The 23,648-nt window shown below is 37.1% G+C and overlaps 1 protein-coding gene and 1 long non-coding RNA gene across 2 annotated transcripts; one reads left to right on the top strand and one right to left on the bottom strand.

Annotated features, from left to right (window-relative positions):
* Positions 1-1,571: 1,571 nt before the first annotated feature.
* Positions 1,572-12,415, top strand: LOC114153716 (ubiquitin carboxyl-terminal hydrolase 2-like). The gene is made up of 12 exons (XM_028032426.1): positions 1,572-1,823; positions 6,687-6,734; positions 6,820-6,937; positions 8,055-8,166; positions 8,252-8,362; positions 8,441-8,505; positions 8,590-8,693; positions 9,542-9,622; positions 9,716-9,794; positions 9,912-10,019; positions 10,463-10,583; positions 11,929-12,415. Exons 1-12 carry the CDS (start codon positions 1,677-1,679, stop codon positions 12,032-12,034), a joined length of 1,200 nt encoding a protein of 399 aa, XP_027888227.1. The 5' UTR covers positions 1,572-1,676; the 3' UTR covers positions 12,035-12,415.
* Positions 12,416-15,297: 2,882 nt separating this feature from the next.
* On the bottom strand, positions 15,298-20,112 carry LOC114152674 (uncharacterized). The gene is made up of 4 exons (XR_003597203.1): positions 20,083-20,112; positions 19,740-19,833; positions 18,461-18,868; positions 15,298-16,694 (listed from the first exon to the last, which is right to left on the bottom strand). It is a non-coding gene; the product is annotated as an uncharacterized LOC114152674 (long non-coding RNA).
* Positions 20,113-23,648: the final 3,536 nt, after the last annotated feature.

The raw sequence follows: 23,648 nt of genomic DNA, 5'->3' as shown, positions 1-23,648 counted from the left end.
CATGGATGACTACATTACAACACTAAAAAAGTTTTCTCAAGTGGACTTTCAATCGAAGCAGGTAAGACAGTAATAACATTTATTTTGTTTTGTTTTTTAAGGAAATGTGTGTTTTGTGAGCTACAGTTTGTATGTGTAAGGATGCAGAAGTGAAACATAACCTGTAAACTGCTGTCAATCTATGCATCTATTTGCAAATCTGATTCTGATGACGTCAGTGCCTCACCAGCTATGAACCTCACCGCACGTCACTGCTAGCTACTAGAAACCGACCCAGAGATCCTCCCTCCTGACACCTAAACATATAATATATCAAAAAATAGCTACAAATGAGTATTTTAGCTTAAGGCTAATATTAGCATGAGGGCTATCGCTTGCACATAGAGCAAAATATTTGCTAATGCTAACTCTTCTTTCTTCTAATATAGTAAAGTTTGTGGAATCCCTTCATTCCTCATTCTGATGCTACATTTGAACTCTACCAAGATGTCTCCACCTCATATAAATGCACTCAGCTGCTGCTTTGTAATTGGCTCTTTTCTTGTCAGCAAGCAGCTGAACTGGTGTACCTAACAAAGAGGCCAGTCAACGTTTATATAATATATGAGCTTGTATATATAATTTTGAAGAAAATGCACCATACAGTCAAATTTTACTTTTAAAAATAATTGATTTTGTTTTATAACTATTCCACATTATGGGGGGGAAAAAATCTTTATTTTAATAAATTATGAAAAACTCAAAATTAATACATTTTTGCCCAGGCAGCAGGAATGTTGCAGCACTAAATTCAGAATATCTTAAAACAATTGATATCTAAATAAATCTGCATTTAATGTGTAAAATAATTAGCGGCAGCTCTGATTTCATCCCAATATTTTATTCCTGCAAATGTATATAAAAACTTTCATATTTTAACTTTACAACAAGCCTCTACTTCACAATATGATTATTATATTCAGTTAATTAAAAGAAAATCTCAAAATGAAAGAGAAAAATACCATAAAATCAGAATAATCGATTACTAAAGTCATCTTTAGACATTAGAAAATGTTGGGGTTTCTTTTATATTTTAATGAAAAATAAACTGTTTTAGCTATAATCTGCCACATCTGAATTTAGCTGTATTTTTCCATGGTATTTAATTACATAAACACAAAAATATTCAGATTTTATTTTTCTGTTTATATTTAAGGCAGTTGTCCCAGAAGAACATATGTTTTTATTTGCCCTAGAAATTGAAAGAAGTGCATTTAGCTGCACTTAAGCAAAAAAAAGTCATCATTAATTACTCGTATGTAGAAAACAGGAATAAAACAAGACAGTACCTAAATAAATAGATCTTTTAACTTTTTTAAACTTGTCAGAATATCTCAAAATAATGCTACATTTTTGTTATCTTTACTTTAAGTAGCTTTTAAAGACATATTTTAGATTTTTCTGTAGCTTTATGGCAAGATTTCCAACTGAACGTCTCCATTGACGCTGTATTTCCGACAGCACCTGAAGGCATCACCGGTGGATTTTCAGAGTGGGCGGGGCCGTTTGCGTCCCTCGGTAAAAACTGAGGCGCGCGCCGCCCCTGTCACATATCGACACCTGAGAACCGAGCGACACCGCAGGGTAAAACCCGAACCAGCAACCCGAACCAGCACCCCGACAGAACCAGCAGCGCCATGCCGTCTCTGCGACACTCCTACACGGTGACGGTCCCGGGACACCCCGGCGGCCTGCCGCTGGACGAACCGGAGCTGCGGCGCAAGCAGCTGTCCCGCTCCATGCTGGTCAACACCTTCATGGGTCTGATCATCAACCCGGCCAAGGTGAGTCCACATCCGGGTCTTTTCTCTAAAAAAAAGAGGTTTTAATGTGTTTTTTCTGCAGATTAATTTCATTCTGCTCCGCAAATATCAGTTTTTGGTCAGCAAATTTTGTTTTCTTCCAAAAGAATTTATATTTTTATTCACTCTAGAAATGCAGAGAAGTGCATTTAGCTGCACTTAAGTAAAATAAAAATGTTGTTGTTCCTATGTAGAAAGCAGGAGGTGTTTTATAAATTTCTGACTTTTATATTTTAGCATTTCTGCACATAAAATGTAAGAATAAAACTGGAAGCAATCACATGCAACATTCAGGCATAACATTATGACCAGCGTGGACACTTACTGGTTTTTCTCCTGGAGTTTTAAGTCCAGGGTCACCTGACCAGATCTGTTAGTGGTCATAATGTTTTGCCTGACTATGATGTTTTAAGATAACACATTAAATGAAAACAGCTGCACAGAGATAATCATTGTTCTCTGCTACAAAATAGGCCTGAAATGATTAATCATGATTAATTGTGATTAATCGATTATTGAAATAATTGCCAACTAATCGATTAATCGTTAACAGACTCCAAAACAGGCCATTTGCTGAAAGAACAACACAGCGATTAGTCCAAAACTGTTCAAAATTAATATAAAGTTTACATTAGAGATAAAAATATGACATGAAGCAGGTGGAAAAATCTCACAATCTCTACAGCTGTAGAGTCAAACACGGTGGTGGTAGTGTGATGATCTGGGCCTGCTTTTGCTGAGTCCAGATTAATCATCATTAAAAAAACCACACTTTTTTCTAGTTACCTGTCTGCTTTTTCTCTGATATTTAAGTTCATTTGATGATCTGCAACATTTGAGTTTGACAAAAACACGAAACAGAAGGAATCTGTAAAGGTGTAAAAACTTTCCCACGGAGATTAAATTGACAAAAAAAGAGTTGAATCTTGACTGCCAGTTGCATCAGTGTGTAGAAACGGGGGTAAAGTTGAGCCGGGCGTCCTGCATGCGGAGCGGACCGGGTGTTGGGCAGAAAAGCTGCAGACGGCTGCATCAGGTGTTGCTGTTGCATAACTGGAAGCAGAACTGCTGATAAGCGGCGCGTCCCAGGAAGAACACCTTATCGTTCACCCAGCAGGACTCTGCTGGCACCAGGACCGGCCCGCAGTCAGCACATATTTCTGTTTACGTGGGCCGGAGGTGTCGGGCTCGGGTCGACCCAAGGAGCTTCTTACATAACCAGAACCTCAACCGAGACCGGAGAGTTTTCATGCAACTCCACGCTCATCTTAGGACCCAAGGAAACGGAGAAAATCATCCATTTTCAATCATGATTAATCGTTTATTGAAATAATCGTCAACTAATCAATTAATCATTGACCGGAATATACAAACTTTGAATAAAAGAACATATTTAAAGCAGTAATTAAGTCAAAACTGAACAAAGTATGTGTAATAAGATACAAAATCTTTGCTTTCACTTCACCTGGTTCAAATTCACTGAAGTAACTACTGTATGTTGTTGCATTTAGGCAATAAAATGTTTATTTTCATATATTTAAAAAAAAAGAATGAAACTAATTATATAATTGTTCATTTTAAAAATGAATGGATGAAAGAGAAAAATGCCTAAAAATCTGAATAATGAATTGCTCAAATAATTGTTATTTACATCCTTAAAATCAAAATACTCATGAACAAATCTGCATTATTGTGCAAAACAAACAGCTGGGAATTTATCCTAAAATTTTACTTTATTCTTGAAAATATTCATCAAAAACGTTCATATTTTAACTTTATAATGAGCCTCTTCCTAAATAACATGAGTACTTTAGTCAGTCACTAAACAATCTCTGAATGAAAGAGAAGAATACCTAAAGATGCTGAAATAGAATCATGTTTGCTTTAAAAATTTGCTTTAAATATTCATGAAAATCCGTCATGAATTTACAGGAGATATTTCAGGATGGAGGAATTTGCCTGGAAATATCCACATTTCTCCTCACTTTCTGCAGTTTGCCTCTAAGATTCCTGCGTCTTCATTTGGACCGTGTCGCTCTGTGTTTACCGTGTAAACATCTAAACGATAAAACTCGGGTTCAGCCGGGTCGCCGGAACCCGCTCCAACGTGTTTACACCCTGAGAAAAGGCGAGGCTGCCACTGCCGCCGTCGCAGGCTGCACGCCTGCAGGGCACCAATATTTCAGCACAGAATGTTCCCAGGCTCTCTGAAGTCCTGCCAGCCGGTGCACAGAGTTCACCTGAACGCATCACTTCCTGTGAGCCCGGTCCTGCTGGTTTGGACCCACACCATATGTCTGCTTCCAGACGGCAGAGACCGATTTAAATCAGAGTTATCTAGGATTATACATGCATTCATGGTAATAATGAGTAGAAATTCACCGATGCTGATTTTTTTTTAAGACCGATTTTGATGTCAGTCTAACTGATCTACAATATGTGCTGCAAATAAAATAAACCAACATATAGTTTTTTAAAAAGTGAATAAAAACAGAATATATAAAAAAATACTTGCATTAAATGTCACAATAAAAATATTACATTGTATAAATTCTGAATATGTAAAAAAGTAGAAAAAAAAATGTGACAATCAAAGAATAGTGATGATTTTACATGATTACTGTTGGAAATTATAAACAAATATTACAAATAAGTTGAAAAGTTCTTCTTTTAATGAGTCACATTCTCAAGCCTTTTATGTTATTTGTAGAGTTTTCTGCACTTTTGTCAGCCTTGGCCCTCCATACACGAGCCGCTGCTGTTGCTGCTTAACTCCCAGTTTAAAGGTGAACATATTTCCATTTCCAGCCGTCAGCAGAGGCGTTGATGCGTTTCGCTGCTCGGTCAGCTCATTATTGCGTTATTATGTAACAGAAGTGGTGACTGAGCCGCATGTCGGCGCCCGCTGGAACCTCATCACCATGAAACAATCTGTTCCGTCAGTGTTAGGTCATCAGGGTGACTTAATGAAACTGAATGTAGGGTGTTGATTATAAAAATAAAACTGTTTTTAGTCATTTTCAAGTTATGTAAGCGGCTCTGGGAACAGAGCTTTTTTTAGCAGGAAGCGTCTGAGACCCAGACTGTGGAAAGGGATTCCTGTGGCAGTAGCACAGGGCTGTGATGTTTGGGGGCGGCCTCAAAAACCTTTATTTTCTTCTTTTTCTTTAATTTAATGTTTTACAGCATTTTACTGCTTTATAAAACATTTAAGCCCATATCAGGTGACACGCATTCATATTTTGGGATATTAGTAATATAAAAAATACTCAATTATTTGAAAAATGAGTAAAGTTATAGTACTTTTTCTACCCACAATGCAACATTTCATAGCAGGAACACCACCAAACCTGACTCCATCTTTGTTACTCTGGCCCTGCCTGAAATGATACTTAAAAACATATTTTGTCAAATTCAGTCATGGATTATTTATGTCTGTAAACTGAATATTTAGTTAATGAGCTAAATATTTAGCTTGCTAATTAAATAGATTGAATCTGACATTTAGAAATGAATTACATGGTGAATACAGTGCGTACTTTCTATTATTTTTGTTTTAAGACAAATACTTGAGTAGAAATTTACTTTGACTATGCTTCTACTGTTGACAGATGTTACTGTCTATATACCACAGATTAAGGAACAAAGGAGACACTGGCTGATTTTCAGATGTTAAGATCGATTTCTCATGTAAATATTGACCAATTGCCGATTTCCCAAAATCCTCCCTCGAAATATTATTTATTCAGTTGATTTATTGACAATTTCTAACCTCAACTAGTGATCATTTGCAGCTACTTTATGTAAAAATACTCTGGGAGTTCAGACAGTTCCGTTTTCTATCCTCTATACTCAGTCTGAGCAGGAAGTGTTTTAAGGAAAAGGTCATTTAAGGCCAGGCTGAATCAAACTATGGAGACATGTTGCGTTTCATAATGACAACATGATGAAACATCACGATGTCGTCTGCATAGAGACGAACTTTATCCTCCCTGTGACCTCAGATCCAGAACCCGACTCCTCCCACCATCACATCATCTGACATCATCATACGGTTCGGGTTGAATCATAAAAGTAAAAAATGCTGCTGAAGAAACCAAATATTCAGTTAAAAACTGCAGAGGGAACTTGGAAGGATCTGAAATAGAACAAAAAATTAAAAAATATCTACTTTTCCATATTTTGTCACATTACAACCATGAACATAAATATATTTCATTCAGATTAGATTACTCATTATCTAACCATTAGCAGTCATCAGGCAACTTCTGAAGGCAACTGGTTGCACTCAGAGAAAATGAGGGCTGAATACTTTTACACACCGCACTTTTCAGTTGAAAATGTGTTGAATCCTGTCCACTTCACTGTTGTATATCATTTTGTGTTGGCCTCCCACATTAAATATATTTATGATCGCAATGTAACAAAAAATGGAACAATTAACCACTTAAGCTTATTTTATACATTCGAAATACATTTAAGAAATCAAGTAATCTAGTAATTCAATTCATTCTTTAAATAAGAAAACAAACATTTTATTGACTAAAACACGATAACGCTTGATTATTTGTAGCTTCTACCTCAGTTAGTTTTGTGTTACTGATATTTGCTCTAGAAACTAGGTCAAAAATAAATGTGTAGTTTTCTAGTGATTACTTCCAGACTTAAACAGAACCTGTCTGACAGCATGAAGTAGGCGAAACCATCTCAGAAAGCGACTTGATAGAAATAAATTCTGGAACAGATGAGAAATAGAAGAGAAGAACCAAAAAGGGCTTTTTTTAAAAGTCGGACTGAAAATTGTTGACGTTTGAGGTAATTTTTAATGTTTCCGTTTGTGAACAGAGCAAGAGTCCGCAGGGCCTGGTGGGGCTGAGGAACCTGGGCAACACGGTAAGCCTCCCAGCTTCCCAGCGTCTCTCCCAGTGAAACCAGCAGGTCAGACTGGATCCGTGGTGACGTTTGCTCTCGTTTCCAGTGCTTCATGAACTCCATCCTGCAGTGTCTGAGCAACACGTCCGAGCTGAGAGACTACTGCCTGTGGAACTTCCACCTGATGGAGCTGAACCGCCAGACCAACTCGGCGCTCATGGAAGGTGGGCGGAGCCTCTGCGTGACGAACGCTGCGTTATCAGCTTTAAGACGGGTTTCTGGGTCAGCTGTAGGTCTCAACCTGTAAACTTTATGTTTTTACACTCCCTCGTCGTCGCTCAGCTGTTAAACCCGGATCCTTCCAGCTTCAGTCGGCGAACGCGACCCAGAAAAGCAGCAGCGTTTAATGTGTCATTTTTACGACGTAGTCTGAGCACAGTGGATGTTTGTCATCATTAGTGGCACGCTACGCATCCTGGGCTCAGGGTGGGAAAATCAGGTCAGCAGGCGAGCCTCAGGAGACGTCTTAGTAAAACTAGAGGAGGGACACATCTGTAATTCATTCGTTGATAAATCAAAACTATAGATTTACAAAATAAGCAACATTTTCAATTCAAAAACCCCCTCTTCCTGCTAAATTATTGAATAAATAGACATATGAGCAAATATATTTATTGTTTTAATCTGTTGTTCTGGTTCTTTTCAGGTTGTTGGTAAATGTTACTAGTGCGTCAGATTTACGGCTGTACCAGAAACGTGGGAACACAAATGTTCCGGGTGGAACATTCATACCTAAACAAAAAAAAACAAAAAAAGTGATTAGTTCTGTTAAAATTTTTTAAATTAATGTGAATAATTTATAAAATCAAGGTGTTAAAGTCCCGGTCCTCATTAAAACACGTCATCTGCTGCCAGATTTCTTGTTTTGTCTTTAGTTTTAGTGAACGAAGCTAAACAGAAACCTGGTAAAGTGGGACGCTCCAGTTACTGCCTGTAAAAATGTCCCACTTTATCGCATCTGGTGTTTGAATTACTTTCAAATAATTTTCAGCAAAATGTGTCATATAATTATGGCTTTCTGAAAAATTTTATTCTGTCTTATGCAAAAGAAATGTCCTGTTATGGAAAAAATAATTTACATTTGACCTATGAACTTATTTTATTTTGTGTTGAATCTAAATTTGTTCTGATATTTATGACAGAGAATATCCTGGTGGATATTCTCAATGACCTTCTCTGCTGAGTGAAACTAAATACTTTGTCTTGAGGTTGTTTGATTTGGACATTTGATTTTGACCGTTGAAATGTCTCTTCCTGTCTTGCTTTTGTTTTCTGGTTTAGAGTTCGGAAAGCTGACTCAGAATCTGTGGACGTCTGCGAACAACGAGGCTGTCAGTCCGTCTGAATTCAGAAACCAGATCCAGAAATTTGCCCCCAAATTTATCGGCTGCAAGTAAGTTCCTCTTCTTCTTCACAGGAAGCCTTAAGCTTCAGGTGAGAGAAGTTGTCAGATTGGATAAAATCGTTGTTATCTGCAGCCAGCAGGACGCCCAGGAGTTCCTGCGCTTCCTGTTGGACGGCCTCCACAACCAGGTGAACAGGGCGACGGTCCGGCGAAAGGTGTCGGCCCAGGAAGTCGACCACCTCCCGTAAGCCGACTCCGTCCTCCAGAGGTTACTCAGCTTCACTCCTGTTTTTCTGCTAAATCTCAATTATTTGATCCGCAGTGATGAAGAAAAAGCCCGGCGGACGTGGAACATGTACCTGGAGAGAGAGGACAGCAAAGTCATTGGTAAGAGTCTTTGAAACATCAGGGAAGCAACATGGCTGCCTTCCAGTGGATATGACCTTTGACCTCTCACGTGCCTGCTTCCAGACCTGTTTGCGGGGCAGCTGAAAAGCTCTCTGACCTGCACAGTTTGTGGTTTCCGCTCCACCGTGTTCGAGCCGTTTTGGGATCTATCCGTTCCGATCGCACAGGTGAGGAGACCCAAACTGCCAGCCAATCAGATTCTGGTTCAGCACCATTTACCTGAAATAAACCCGATTTCTGCTTAAAAAGCTACTTCTACAAAAACCCAAATGATGAGACTCCAGCAACTATTTTACCAGGGCTGGAACGACTAATCGGATTAACTAATTTAGTAAACGATTAATCGTTAACTGGAGTATTCAGACTTTAGAAAGCCATATTTTCTATCTAGAACTCATCTAGTGTTTTTCCTTCATCTGGTTCAAATACAGTAAAGAAAATCCTGTTCAGCAACTTTTGCTATCAATGATTAATCAGTTTATGTTTGAAGGGTTGACTGAGCTTCAGATGCTGTTATTGCATTTTAGACAATAACATGTTTATTTTATGTAGAAAATGAATTGAATTACTTGATTATTTGCATTTTTATGTATTTCTAAAGTAGAAAATAAGCTCATAAATAAATAATATGCAGAATGTGGCAATTTTTTGTCCGATTAATCAATTAATCATCAGAATAATTGGTAGGATTAGCAATTATTCTGACGATATAATTTATAGAATAATTGATTATTCTGATGATTAGTTAATTAATCATAAGTATTACTGATAGAGTAATCAATTATTTTGTGGATTAATCAATTAATCATCAGAATAATCAATTACTGAAATAATCATTAGCTGCAGCCCTACATATTACTGCTCTATCCTCACGTTGATGATGTTAAGCTCTCAGAAATCAAAAAACAATCAATAAAACATTAAATTCTTCCTGAAGCCTTCACTCGGAGATCATGACACTCTGAGATTGTGATAAATGAATTTTTCTGACTGGATGTTGTCTGATCGTCCATAGAAGAGCTCTGGTGAAGTGACGCTGAAGGACTGCTTGAGGCTCTTCACAAGAGAAGATGTGCTGGACGGAGAAGAAAGACCGGTAACAGACCTAGACGACGGCCAGCAGCTTTTTCTGTTTTAAGATGCTGCAGACAGAATCTGACTGCCTGCAACGCGTTTGTTTCTTTCTCAGACCTGCAACAAATGCAAAGCCAGAAGAAAATGCACCAAGAGGTTCAGCATCCAGAGGTTCCCTCAGGTTCTTGTACTTCGTATCCTTTTTGCAGTCGTTTTTGCAGCATGCAGATGCTAATCCTCCCGCTAACGTAAAGGTATGCACCAATACCAAATAAACGTTTTTTGTGCCTTGACCCCGGTTTGCCTCTCAGACCTGAAGCGTTTCTCAGACTCAAATGTCCGAGCGAGCAAACTGAACACCTTCATCGACTTTCCTCTCAAAGATCTGGACCTGAGGGAGTTTTCAGCGGACAGCGGCGGTGAGTATCTGCAGCAAAAACAGAAACTATCTAGAGAAGAAGCTTCAGTTGTTACAGCTAAAAACTACAAATCAGGCCTAGATCTGGTCCCTGATCCTTCAGAGTCACATAAAGACAGTTACAAAGTCGGTCTTCTATCACTATTTACAGGATTAAAGGACTAAAGTCCCAGCAAATTCTAGAAAAACTCCACATCGAAAATGTGGAACAAACTTCCAGAAAACTGCAAAACAACTGAAACACTGAGATCCTTTAAATCAAGACTAAAACTCAGCTGGTTAGAGCTGATTTTGATTCATAATAACTCGAACGTTGGCCAATGAGTTTGACAGAATTTAATGTCTGTCACAGGTTTTTATGATGTTTTCAGGATGTAAAGCACTTTAAACTGCCATTTTGCTACAATGTGTCGTACAAATAAACTTGATTGATTCTTCCTGCAGAGCGTCCCGTCTACAACCTGTACGCCGTGTCCAACCACACGGGGAACGCGCTGGGCGGCCATTACACGGCGTCCTGCAGGAACCCGGCGCTGGGGGAGTGGTTCAGCTACAACGACTCCAGGTATCAGATCTCACCTCACTGGGTTCACGTATCGGCTTATCAGGCCGATCACACAGCCTCTGCCTGCTGCTCCCGCCGCCGACCTCATTGTCGCCGTAAAACTCTGCAGCAGCTTAAATTTTACGACCAAATTAGGGGTCAGCTGCGTGTTTGCGAGCCTGTGGATCTGTGTGTGTGTGTGTGTGTGTGTGCTTAGCGGGTTAAACACACACATAATTAATAAATAAATTATCAACGAATGTTGAAAAAACTAACTACATGATATTTAGCAAAAGAGAGGTTGATGTTGATGGGGTTGAGATTAAACGTGAGAGAGATCAAATTCCTCTTGATAAAAACATAAACTGGAAACCACACATCAACAATTTAAAGACAAACATATCAAGGAAAATTACGTTACATGGTCATTATATAAAATTAGATTCACTGAATGATATGCAATTTACAGATCGTTCCCTATTTCACGCATTGTGTAGAAGTTTGAGGGAATGTTTGAAAAGGATAAGCAAATTCTATTTTTATTTTGCAAAAAAGGAGGAAAAAAAGGCTGCTAGCTCTATGATGACTAGCATTGGCTTTAGCTGTCAAGTCTTCAATTTAAGGAGCTAAATCTTTAATGTATGTGTGATATATTAAAGAGACGCGGTGCTTTAATACTAAATGTCAACGCTACAATTAGATTAGGTTAGGAAAAAGTTTTAATTAAGAAGAAAATGGCAAGGGAGAAGGAAGTAGGTCAGTTATGCTAGCTTGATTTTGACAACCTTAACATGTAGATGTGCTGTGGAATTTGGTGTGTTTTGGTTCAGTTACAAAAAAAAAGGCCACCCACACACCACCTGTCTGACAGATCATCAGGAGAGCAGGCGTTTAAATTAGCTATCAACCACTGCTGTATTAGATTAGCTCATTTAGCTAACCACAAAGGTAGCTAATCTACTACAGTGATCACTCATCAATTATCACAAAGATAAACTTCAAGCCTGAAAACATAAATGTCCTGAATGTTCTGTTCTTTGTGTGGGAAATGTTTGAGTGTTTTTTGGTGTTGAATCCTGAAACATATAGTGCCGTTGTTAGTCAGTCAGTTGCTATGGCAATGAGTCTGCGTGTAGCTATGTTTTTTTTGTTTTGTTTTGTTTTTTTCCCTCAGCGTTGTGCGCATGCGCCAAATTTCCGGGTGTAAACAATAACATGCAACGTGTCTATACAAGATTGTTCTTTTCGTCAAACTACTCCTTTTTATTCAAAACTTTGGTTTATGTTAAAATGTGAGATGTTAAGGTTAAGCTCTAAATGAATGAAATAAATTAAAAACTAAAGCATGTGGCGCGTGTCTCTGCAGGGTCAGCCCCATGTCGTCCAGCCAGGTGCGCAACAGCAACGCCTACGTCCTCTTCTACGAGATGGCCAACTCTTCACACGGAAAGTACCAGACGTGTCGGCTGTAGAAACGGAGGGACGAGCTGCACTCAACTGAGCCTGAACACACGAAGCTAGAGCGCCCTCTAGTGGAGAAGGAACTGCCATTACAAACTGTGAACATGGCTTCTGGAAGAGCTTCTTGGAAAGGGTCAAAACTGAAGAAAAAGTTGTTTTTACGGCCATTTTTCGACACTTTCTTTCAATATTTATAAATGATCTTTCAGAAGACATAATTTATTCTTTTTAATTTATTCTGCCTGTTGACTCCAACGATGGTTTGAGGATGTTTTCAAGTGGAGACACTAATATTTTTGTACAGTATTTATGCACAGCAGAGTGAAAGTGATGCGACTCTACTTGCTGATTTTACATCCAAAGTCTGTCAATGATTAAAAGTCGTCACTAAACCATGTGTTTGCTTTATTTAGCCATCCATTTGTCCACCCACAGAGACTTTTAGCTACATCAGGAGACACAACCTTCTACTTATAAGTATGAATCCAGTTTGGGTTAAAATATCTGAGTTTGTTTACAATATATTCATGGAGGTTTTGCATATTTTGAACATAGAAAACATACATTCAAACAAACAAACAAACAAACCCACAATCAGCACCCACTGTCTAAAATAAAATAAAATTCAGTTGAGAAAAATTTTTTTTATGGCTGCATAAAGGTAAACAAGTATAAATATACAGATAAATAAAAAGATACAGATAAATAAAAAGTAATAATTAGATAAAGTATCAAAATATCTGAGTTTCATTCTGAAGCAGTAACTATCCAGATGTTAAGCAGTGATGCAAATTGCTGACTAAATATTATAGTTTTAGAGCACTATACCCTATAAAACTTTGTCCTGGTTGTGCCGTGTTTTCTTTAGCTCAGACTGGCCATTTTGTGTTTTTTGAGTCACCATCAGTTAAGTTGAAATTAAGCGTGTCCCACTACTAGACACTCACATCGGGTCAGTTTGGAGAAAGCAGGTGATTTTTCAGTATTTAGATATCAAATTAGCGCCACAGATGTTCTCTGCCACGACATCGCCCTTGTGCCTGTTCTCCATCTCACTCAGTGGATAACAAAGGAGGTGCTTGTGTGGATGAAAAACAGCAAAACAGAGAGTTAAATAATTATATGTTATATTAATTATAGTTGTTGACATTTCACACTGACCAAAACCTTCAGTCTTGGTCACACTAGACTGAAATATATTAAATATTCTATTTCTATTAAATAGAATATTTCATGTTCTATTCAATAAAATATTTTATTCCACAGATTGTGGACAGAGTGGGAATATGTTTTTAAAGTTGGGCATTTAAAGTTCGCCACAGTTTCAACAAGTTGGCTATCAAATGAAACTGGACACACTTTCTGGTCTTGTTAGCTCTACATTTTTAAGAAAATTAAAAAGTACATGGTGTTTTATTAGAGAATGTTTCTTTTACAGTGCCAGTAATACCGGAATTTATCATTAATAATAAAGGCTTTGCGGTATCCCGATTATTAAATGTTATTTATGTTAGTTGTAATGCTCCCCCATGCCGCTAGAGGCAGTAGTAGAACACAAAAGATGCAAATGAGGAGCAGATTTAGTAGCTTTCTACGTAGTTTCTACAGAACTGTGAGCTGTGCTGAGTAAATACAAGAGCTATGGATTTAACACGTTGGACTGAAACGCAACTTTTTATGAACTGTGCGAAGCTGTGAGAGCTGTTGTCCGAACAAACAAAACACGAAGAACATTTCCTGTTGTCTTCTGTTTGCGGCAGTAGCAACATCCGGCTGTTGACCTGGTGGCTTGTGATGAGTGAAAAAGCGTTTCTTATCGCTGTTTTGAAAAAGGTAAGTATTTCGACACCAACTCATCCCAGCGCCTTTTCTAGGGAAGACGTGAGTTTGTCGAGATTGGCATGTTTCCATAAAGTGACTTTATTTACATTTCAATTTGCGAATTTAACGTGAATTTATTTACCTCAGATAAAATCAAATGAAAATCCAAATGATGACACGGTTCTGTTTGGGTTTCAGGGGAAGATACTGATGTAGTTTTGGTGAAGTTCGACCTTTAACCCCATAACTAAACTCTAAACTTTCACTGACGTTCTCTTTAGTCAGTCAGAGTTCATTTTGGTTTGTTTTTGTTATGTTTTCTTTCTAGGGCTGAAACAATTAATGGGTTTAATCACGGTGAATGGATTATTGAAATAATTATCAACTAATTTAGTAATTGATTAATAGTTAACTGCAGTATACAAATCCCCCCAAAATATTCAAAGTAGTAATGCAGCCAGAACTGAACAATATAAATATACAGACATTTTTGTATTTAATATAAAAACATAATTTTCTGTAAAAATATTTTCCCCAAAACTCCTCAAGCGCCAGTTTTAGCTTCACTTGTTCAAATTCACTAAAAGAATGCTGTTACTGCTTTCTAGGCAATAAAATTAGTATTTTTTTATTTTAAAAATGAACGTAATTATTTGTTTATTTGCTTGTTCTTGTGCATTATTAATGTATAAAAATACTTAGATGGTTAAATAAAAAAATTGCAGAATGTGGAGAATTGTTTTTATTTGATTAATCGTCAGAATAACCAACTACTGAAATAATCGTTAGTTATAGCTCTATTTTTTTTTTACTGAATTAATAAATATTTGGTCACTAGAGGGCGCTGTTTAACTGACATCTCCCTATTGCTGCTCGGTGAAAGAGACTGAGTTGTAAACTGATTTGTGTCTGCCCCCTGCGGGCCCAGGAGAATAACTACAGATATTTAAAGTGGAGAATTTTAAACATTTAAGTTCATATAAATCTGGCTGGGTGTAAATACTTTTTTACTTTGTTTTAATGTTACAGTTTGTTTTTGGATTTTTATGTGTAAAGGAGGGATTCTGTTCATTGATTTAATCAATAATAAATTAAATGATGATTGTGAGACTTTACTGTCATAAAGAGAGCATCTTTTGGTTACAAACAAACATCTGGAGCCATAAAGGACATTTCCGTTTGCCTGCAAGTTGGGAGCAAATTGGATCGACTTGATTCAGTTGTTCTGGGTCCTTGATATTATAGAAATCTGATTTGGACATTGCTTGACGCTGGATCAGCTTTAGTTAAAGCAGCATTTATTAATAAAAGCTATAAGTATAAATTCATAAACACAATTTAACTGGATTCTGATTGCTATTTTTTCCCAAATGCAAAACTCAGAGTTTATTGTCAAACTGCTGCCGAAAAAGGTGGAGCGTTTAAAAAAAAAAAAAAGAATAATCAGTGGACATCTACTGGCTTCAGGTGGATGTTTATTCATGTCTTTGTTCCACAGAGAAATAATAAATCAAAAAATATTCTATAGTTTTTCAAAGCACACAAAAGTATGAGCTGCATTGAGTCACAAAATTAGCAGTTAAGACTTGCATGATAAGTTTGTTTAAAGGTTCTGGGATGGTTCATGATTTGTTAGTTTTCTTTTACAGAAAAGAACAAAACATATCCCAGCTGAAACTGAGCCTCTCTGGTTTGATATTTTTATGTACACGCTAGCGCTAGCAGTGCAACTACAACGGATGTTTGAAAATGACTTTGCTTAAGTCTTGTCAGTTGCTGCTTTAACAGATTTGTATTGTTTGTTTTCTGTTGTAGAGAAGAACTGAAAGAAAAAACAAGTAAATCAACTAAAACTGAGTCTCCAATTGCTGATCTTATTTATGTACAGAGAAGCGTTAGCATAGCTAGCGACTGCAGGAAATAAGAAGAGTGATTTTTTCCAAATCTGAGTACTTGCTTCAGAGGTTGTTTATGATCAGACAGGAGTTTTACAGTGAACGGTATTGGTATTTTAGTGGGAAATTAACAGCATTAGTTTTGTGTAAGATGTAGTTTTACCATTAGCAGTTAGCATAAACCATTAAGAAAAATTCTTTCAGCAATAATTCATGCTCTTTCACTACTTTATTTGGTGTCAGATTTGTGAAAAACTGAAGTAAGTAAATAATATGCATGACTGTACAAAACATTTGTTGTGAATTAGCGTTAGCCTCTAGTGGAGCAGCTAATATCCATAATGGCTGTGCTGCTTGTTTGGCTGTTTGGGAATATTCAGACATGGAAACATTTGTCTTTGCAAAAATTATGAACTCCCAGTTTTTTAAGTCTTTTATTTTTAGATCCAGTCTGTTTTTTTTATATAAAGTATCCCTTTTTAGTTGTTCTGTTTCTTCTCTTTTTTAATCATTCAATAAAAAAAAAAAGACAATTATGAGATCATCAGATGAACTTAGATTGCAAAAAGTTTTTTTTGTCTTTCACAATAAATGATCATGGTAGGTTCAATATATGTGTTTCATTAAAAAAATCACCACTTAATGAGAAATAAGCTTTGACCATACATATTACAACATATTTTAAGTGGGTAAAATAGTTTTCCTTTCATTTTAGAAACTAAAATTAAAAAACACGATGCTTTCTTCTGGTCTCCTTATCATGCAGGAAAAGTTTTTCCTCTCAAATCAACTTTTCAGACGAAGCATCTTGTTCTCTTGTTCCAGGTCAGGGTTTCGGGTAACGTTGGAGTAGGAAATTGTTTATTGTGCAATGAGTGGCCACATAAATCATAATTTGAATGGTGTTAGTCTCAGATTTTGTTGGTGTACTTCAGCAGACCGTAGATACCGCCGCCTGAAATGAAGATAACATTGTTTTCATTATTGATCACAGAGGAAAGAACTTTATCTGTTACTCATTGATGTCTTTTTGTGGGATGAATGTGACAACATCCATCCATCCATCCATTTTCTGTTCACCCTTGTCCCTAATGGGGTCGGGAGGGTTGCTGGTGCCCATCTCCAGCTACGTTCCGGGCGGGAGGCGGGGTACACCCTGGACAGGTCGCCAGTCTGTCGCAGGGCAACACAAAGACATACAGGACAAACAACCATGCACACACACACTCACACCTAGGGATAATCTAGATAGACCAATTAACCTAACAGTCATGTTTTGGGACTGTGGGAGGAAGCCGGAGTACCCGGAGAGAACCCACGCATGCACAGGGAGAACATGCAAACTCCATGCAGAAAGACCCCGGCCGGGAATCGAACCCAGGACCTTCTTGCTGCAAGGCAACAGTGCTACCAACTGCGCCACTGAGCAGCCCTGAATGTGACAACAAAGACCACATTTCAAATACTAGTTCTAATCTAAATACATTATTATACATTTTGACCTCTTATACGAAATTTCCTTAGAAGTGACTTGGCTCCAGTTGCTAGAATGAAAGGCATGAAGGTTTGTTTGTTGCTTAGCGATCAAGCTAGCTATTTCCTGCAAAATAAGCTAATAAATTGCTGCAGCAACATATTTCCTGAGACTGAGTTAATAGATAGTCAAATATGTGCTGCAAATCTTTTATTTTTGCAGGATTCCTTTGTTTTTGAGAATGAGGCAGCCGTATTGGGTTTTAAGGTTTTAAGCTACGTTTCTAGTCCCAGAAGCAGCAGCGACTGATCCCCTAACAGTTTCCTTCAGTTCTCACAACAAATGTTGTCTCCAGGACCCCCTCAAAAAATAATCATGCTACAGTAGTAGGTACATTTCCACTAATGTGCTAATAGCGTAGCAAATTTTTCAGTTAGCGCCTTAGCGTCTTTGAACTCCAGCTTGTTTAGAATCTAAACCAAATTTTCTGGATAAATTCTAAATCTGTTTTAGTTTATTGTCTGTTTTGTAAACTTGTCGACTGTTAGGAAATCTTCAGGTAGTTGGACTTCTTGTCCATGCTTTTATTTTGAAGGGAGCGAAGACTTATGCAGTAATTCCGTTTTGTTTCCTCAAGTTCTCTTTCTTTTCTTCATTCAAGAAACTTTGAGCACATATACAACAAACAAAGTTAGCAACGTTGACCAACTACAGAACTGAACCCGAGTGAAAGGTTGTTCCAGAGAATCGCTTCCTGAAGAGGAAACAAGTCGCTGCGTAATGACAGATTTATTAAGAGTGCTACACAATGTGGTAGACATGTTGTTTCACTGACACATGGTCGACATCAAATTAGCTCTTCAGTGCTTTAGCATTAGCTTGTGCTCAGTTGAATGTTGGTTTAGCGTTTCAGTGGAACTAATATTTAAGACTAGAGCTTTAGCGCTATCGCTGCTAACATTTTAGCAACATTGTCCACCACTGGTTTTCTAGTTGTTACTTTTCTCTGGCTTCTCTTGCTCTGCATCAGCATCTTTAGATTTAAATTCGGGTGTTGCTTTTATTGTGTCATTGTCGGCCTGAGGTAGACCGGTGGCCCGTTCAGGCTGCACCCGCCTCTTCCCTACTCATCACAGACAGACACCATCGACCTCAGTCTCACAGGAATAAAGTGCATAAAAGATCACCCACATCAACTGGCCAGTATTTTTCTTGTTGACAATATGTTATTTATTTACTACACTCACCCAATAAGCCCGCTCCAGCAATTGTTCCTATGGTGATGCCAGCTATCGCTCCTCCTGAGAGTCCTGGAGGTTTGGGGCTGGGTCCACCAGTTGGCATTACAGTGGGTCCACCAGTTGGCATTACAGTGGGTCCACCAGTTGGCATTACAGTGGGTCCACCAGTTGGCATTACAGTGGGTCCACCAGTTGGCATTACAGTGGGTCCACCAGTTGAAGCGCTAGTTTGTCCACCAGTTGAAGCTGAATGGGGTTCGGTTGGTGCTGTAGAGTGTGTAGTGGTTGTAGTAGCAGTGGTAGCTGTTGTGGGTGTACTAGCTGTGGTGGGTGTAGTAGTTTGTGTTCCTTGAGCCGACGTTGACCCAGTTAAAGTTACTGGAGCCTCAGTGGTTGTCGCTCGGCACAGGATTACTGCATCAGTTTAATCAAGAAATGGAAAATCAAGTTTATTAGTTCAGAATGCTTCAGCGACGAGGCCGTTCAAAGTGCTTCAACATGATAAAAACATAAACGAACCAGTGTGAAACAAGCAACAGGCTTTACATTTTGTCAAATGTCACCATCAGAATCGTCAAGAATAATCAAATACATGAATCAATATTCCAATTATTAATCAAAGGCAGGTTTTTATTCTTTATTTAAAGGAACTCAGTGTGTGACTTTTTGAAGACGCTTGCAGTATTCAGGATAAACACATCTAAACACTAATGCTGCATTATTAGTCATTTAATCCTGGAAATGTTCTGCAGCTGATAAAAGTCTGACTTTGTAACTGTCTTTAAGTGACTCTGAAGGTTCAAACCCAGATTTCAGCCTGATCTCTGGTTTCTATCTGTAATAACTGAAGCCGTGTGCCGAAACCTGATCGTTCCTCTTTAGCTCCAAAGATAATTACTTCAGTTTTTTGCTTGAGGTTTTAAAACGATGCTTCAGGATTCAATTAAACGTTTAAAACAGGTTTCTGGGTCTTAAACAGAGCTGTTAAAACGTTAACAGTTCATTTTATTGGCCGCATTGTCTTCCTGTAAATTCCTCTGCTTCCTTTTCCTTCAGATTTAAATGATCATCAACAGAGTGAATCACAAGATCAGCTGATAAAACGAAGAATCATTGCTTTAAAAAAAAACTCAACTTGAAGGTTTTGAAACATTTTAATAAAGATTATATTGAAATATTTTTATCAGACCATGCTACTGTTTCCTTTCAGGTTCAAATTTAGATGCTTCAAAGTTATAATATGACATTATTTATAGATATGATTGAATTTTCAGTCTTTTTTTACCTGCACTCAGGAGGCAAAGTGCCGCTACACACAGATTATTCTTCATCGTTTTGGAGAAACTGAGACACAAAACCAGGAATGTCCGAGTTTAGTCCTGAAAGAGAAAAACACCAAAACATGAATGTAAGAAACCAGTTCATTTACAGACATTTTCCCATTAAACATCAATTGGAAATGATAAATCTGGTTTATTTTTTTAAAGAGAAAATGAAGATGAATTCTCAGCTGTTCTCAGGTGATTAATCAGACTATGAAGGTATAATAATAATAAATTACCAGAGAAAAACCTGAAAAATGCAGAAACTAATTACAGAAAGTGATTTTGGAGAGGAGAGCTGCTCACCTGAGGGGATGTGCTTATTTCCAGTAACACCAGTAGATATTCAGCTTATATGAGGTTGGTTTTTTTTTATCACCTTCCCATGAAGGCGGAGCATTTCTACTGTAAAACCTCATCACAGTTTGGACCACATTTCATCTATTTCACACCTATTTCCTGAAAATTAAACACTGTTGTTTGCTTTTTAACGTAATGATCGCAGTATTTACTGATGAAATGTTATGAATCACTAATAAAACAGCTGGTGCAGAAAGTCTCAGTTGTTCTGTCTGCCAAGCAGAAATGGATTTAATAAAGTTAATCAATAATTTTTGCTCTGTGAGGGAAGTGTGGACGCTGTCCCTTTGTTTATGATTTCCCTTTCTTCCTCTGAGTTCATGAAGATGACCTTTGTGTTCATCTGCCGAAAACGGTTGAATAAATGCTGCCACCAAACCCTGATAAGGACGCAAGTCTTAGATTACATCAGATTAATCCTGATAATCCACCATTAGGATAATTTACCAGCGAGAAACTCCAAAAATCTTTGCTGCTGTGAACTGAGCTTTGTTTCAAAATCTTAAAAATTGCTTGTGAATCTTGTTTCCTTCCACTGAACTTTCCATTAGAGAGCTGTAGGTCAGAACTAAAACCCAGTGGACGGACAGGCAGAGGCCAGAACCAAACATGTCTGTAAAAATTTCATGTCATTTTTTTCTAATTTTCCAAGAAACTGAATATCAGGTTTTCATTCGCTTTAAGTCAGAACTATGAAAATGAACAGAACTAAACCGTTACGCTGAGCAACGAATTTAGACAAGTTTCTCTTTTTGAAAAAAAAACTTTTCACTGGTCCATGATTATTGAGATGCAGTAGGCGCCATTTGTGAAGTCAAAAATTAACAGCATTAATTTGGATTATTTAGCCTGTCATAAGAAAAATCAGAAATGTTACAACTTAAACTAAATATTTAAAATTTTAGATTCAAATTTGGGTGAGTCAATATTGAAATATTTAATTAATTTTAAATAAAACTTTATAGTTCACCGAGGTGGACAATTTCTTTCAGCTATCCCACCCTAAAAAAATTGCAAACAATAAAACACAAACTAAATACTTAAAAATATTTAGTTTGTAAGTAAATATTGAAATATTTAGCTTCAAAGTAAATATTTAGTTAGCAACCTAAATATTTAGTTCAGAGTTAAATATTTAGCTCTGAGCTAAATGTAAATACTTCAATATTTAGTTTCAGACCAAAAATATTCAGTTTAGAGCTACAGCTGATAGAATTGGACCTGCTTGCTCCTAGAACTGACCTTTCACCCCATGATGTCACTAGTGGTGACACATGTTGGCTGTGTAGTTTTCCATAGATGTGTAGCTATCCTGCCTCATTAAGCTATAAAATATGAACAAATCTAATCATTCATTATCTGCGTCTGAACTTTGATCTGTTCTGATATTGCAGCCAATGTCAGTAGATGATTAATAGAAGGAAGGAAAATGGTTATTTTTACATTTACATGTAATAATGTGAACAAACTACAACCTGTTCCCATTTAAAGCACATCCCAGGTGGTTAAAACTCACCCTAAACGTTCAAAAACACAGTAGATTCAACACTTTGATTATTTTTAAAGGAAAGGCGAATTTAAAAGGTCATAAAACAAAACACACCCCGTGATTCAAAGCCTTCACAGCCGGCCTCAGTGTTCACTTTCTATATGACTTTATCCGTCTCTTCCATCGTTGTGGGAGAATTTTGGTCCATTTTTCGTTCCAGTATTTACCCGGTTTGGGCCTAGATTAACGTTTCACGCTGAACGTTCTGGTTTTTATTCCTGACTAGACAGAAGTTATTGTTTTTGGACCAGAACCTCTGAAAAAGACCCTCTGTAGCCTATGATAATAAAGAATAAACAGGTTTCTAGGATTTACAGGAAGTCCAGAAAGCTAAAAGCCTTCAGCTGATCCAAAACGCTGCCGTTCTGATTGAAATTAAAAACAGAGATTATATTTCTCCTCTATTTTATCTTCCATTGGTTCCCTGTTAAATCCAGATTGTAATTTAAGATTCTCCCTTAATAATCCAGCTCTATCATCCATTAGAGATGTAACTGGTCCAGATGTTTCTACCATGTCAACAAGGCATTCTTTTACATCTGATTAGCATCTTAAAGCTCAAATAACGCCTGAACTTTGACCCTAAAATCCAAAAGGAACTTTCCAGCCACTTATCAGAGTATTTTATTTAAAATATTACATACTTAGTTTATTGTTAAGATGGTAAAATACTATTTTTATTTCACCATGAATCATCATTTGATGATTTTGGCATATGTTCTCTCAGAGAAGAAAGAGAACATCTTTGGTGAAAGTTTTTGCCACTTTGGGTTTGATTTCCTGAAAAAATGCAAGCAGTAAGCTGAAGTTTTGAGTCAAAATTTCTGAGGCATTTTAAGTGAACTGCAAAAAACTTTCTGAAATGTAAAAAATTATCAGATTAAATTGGGCGACAAACTTAAGTCAATGCAGACCTCCCTTTAAAGAGTATAAAAACATAGCACTGCTTATAAAACTAAACTGTCAGGTCATCTTTTGAAGAATCTGATTAACTCTATTGAGTTAAATCTGACCTCATTCAGTAAGAACAGTGTTGGTTAAAACATTCCTAGCTGATGTTCTAACTAACATTAACTTACTCCATCTAGTGTGCTCATATGTAAACTAAAATAATGAAATGTAAATGTTAGCTAAAGTGCTAACATTATGCTGTTGGTAACTATAGCATGTTCACAACAAGAGACATTTTCCTTCTAGTATAGTAGCATTTGTTTGTAAGCTAAAATTAGCTAATAAGATCTTGCTGGCTGAAAATGCTAGCACTAACATGTTGGCCATAAAAATAAAAAGTGTGAAAAAAAAAACTTTAAAGCTTACTACCAATTTTATCTTTTAGGTTAAATTTAGCTTACTGGTAATATAAAATGTTAGCATCAACATTTGGGCTATCATCAGCAGGTTGACAAACACTGCTTTACTCTGTCTAGTACAATATAGCTGAAAAGCTAATTGTAACTAAAAGGCTAACAGTAGCATGTTAGCGAATGGTACCATGACTTACATCAGAATGGAAATAACAATATAGAATCTAAAACTAACTAATGCTAGCATGCTTTTACTAGCATGTTGACTATCACTAGCATGTTTGCTAACACTAAGTTACTCCATTCAGTATGCTAACTTTTGCTATGAGGGAAAATGAGGTAAAAAGCTAATATTAGCATGAGATCTATCACTAGCATGTATACAACATTCACTTCCTCTATTTAGTTTAATGATTGCAATGAATAATTATAATTTAATAAACAGCTAATGCTAGCTAAAATGCTTTCAACAGTATATTGAAATTCTAATTGAATTCAAAAGTACTTTATTGATCCCAAAGGGAAATTAAATTGACTGACATTAGCATATTTGCTAACATTAAATTACTCCATTCTTTTGCATTTGAGGTAAAATGAGATGAAAAGCTAACACTAGCATGAAGATTTCAGGCAAGAAGCAAAAAGAAGACAGGAAAATG

This window comes from Xiphophorus couchianus, chromosome 11 (assembly GCF_001444195.1).
Source record: "Xiphophorus couchianus chromosome 11, X_couchianus-1.0, whole genome shotgun sequence".
NCBI lineage: Eukaryota > Metazoa > Chordata > Actinopteri > Cyprinodontiformes > Poeciliidae > Xiphophorus > Xiphophorus couchianus.
Note: the sequence above shows the minus strand (reverse complement) of the source record. Positions and strands in the feature narration are given on the sequence as shown.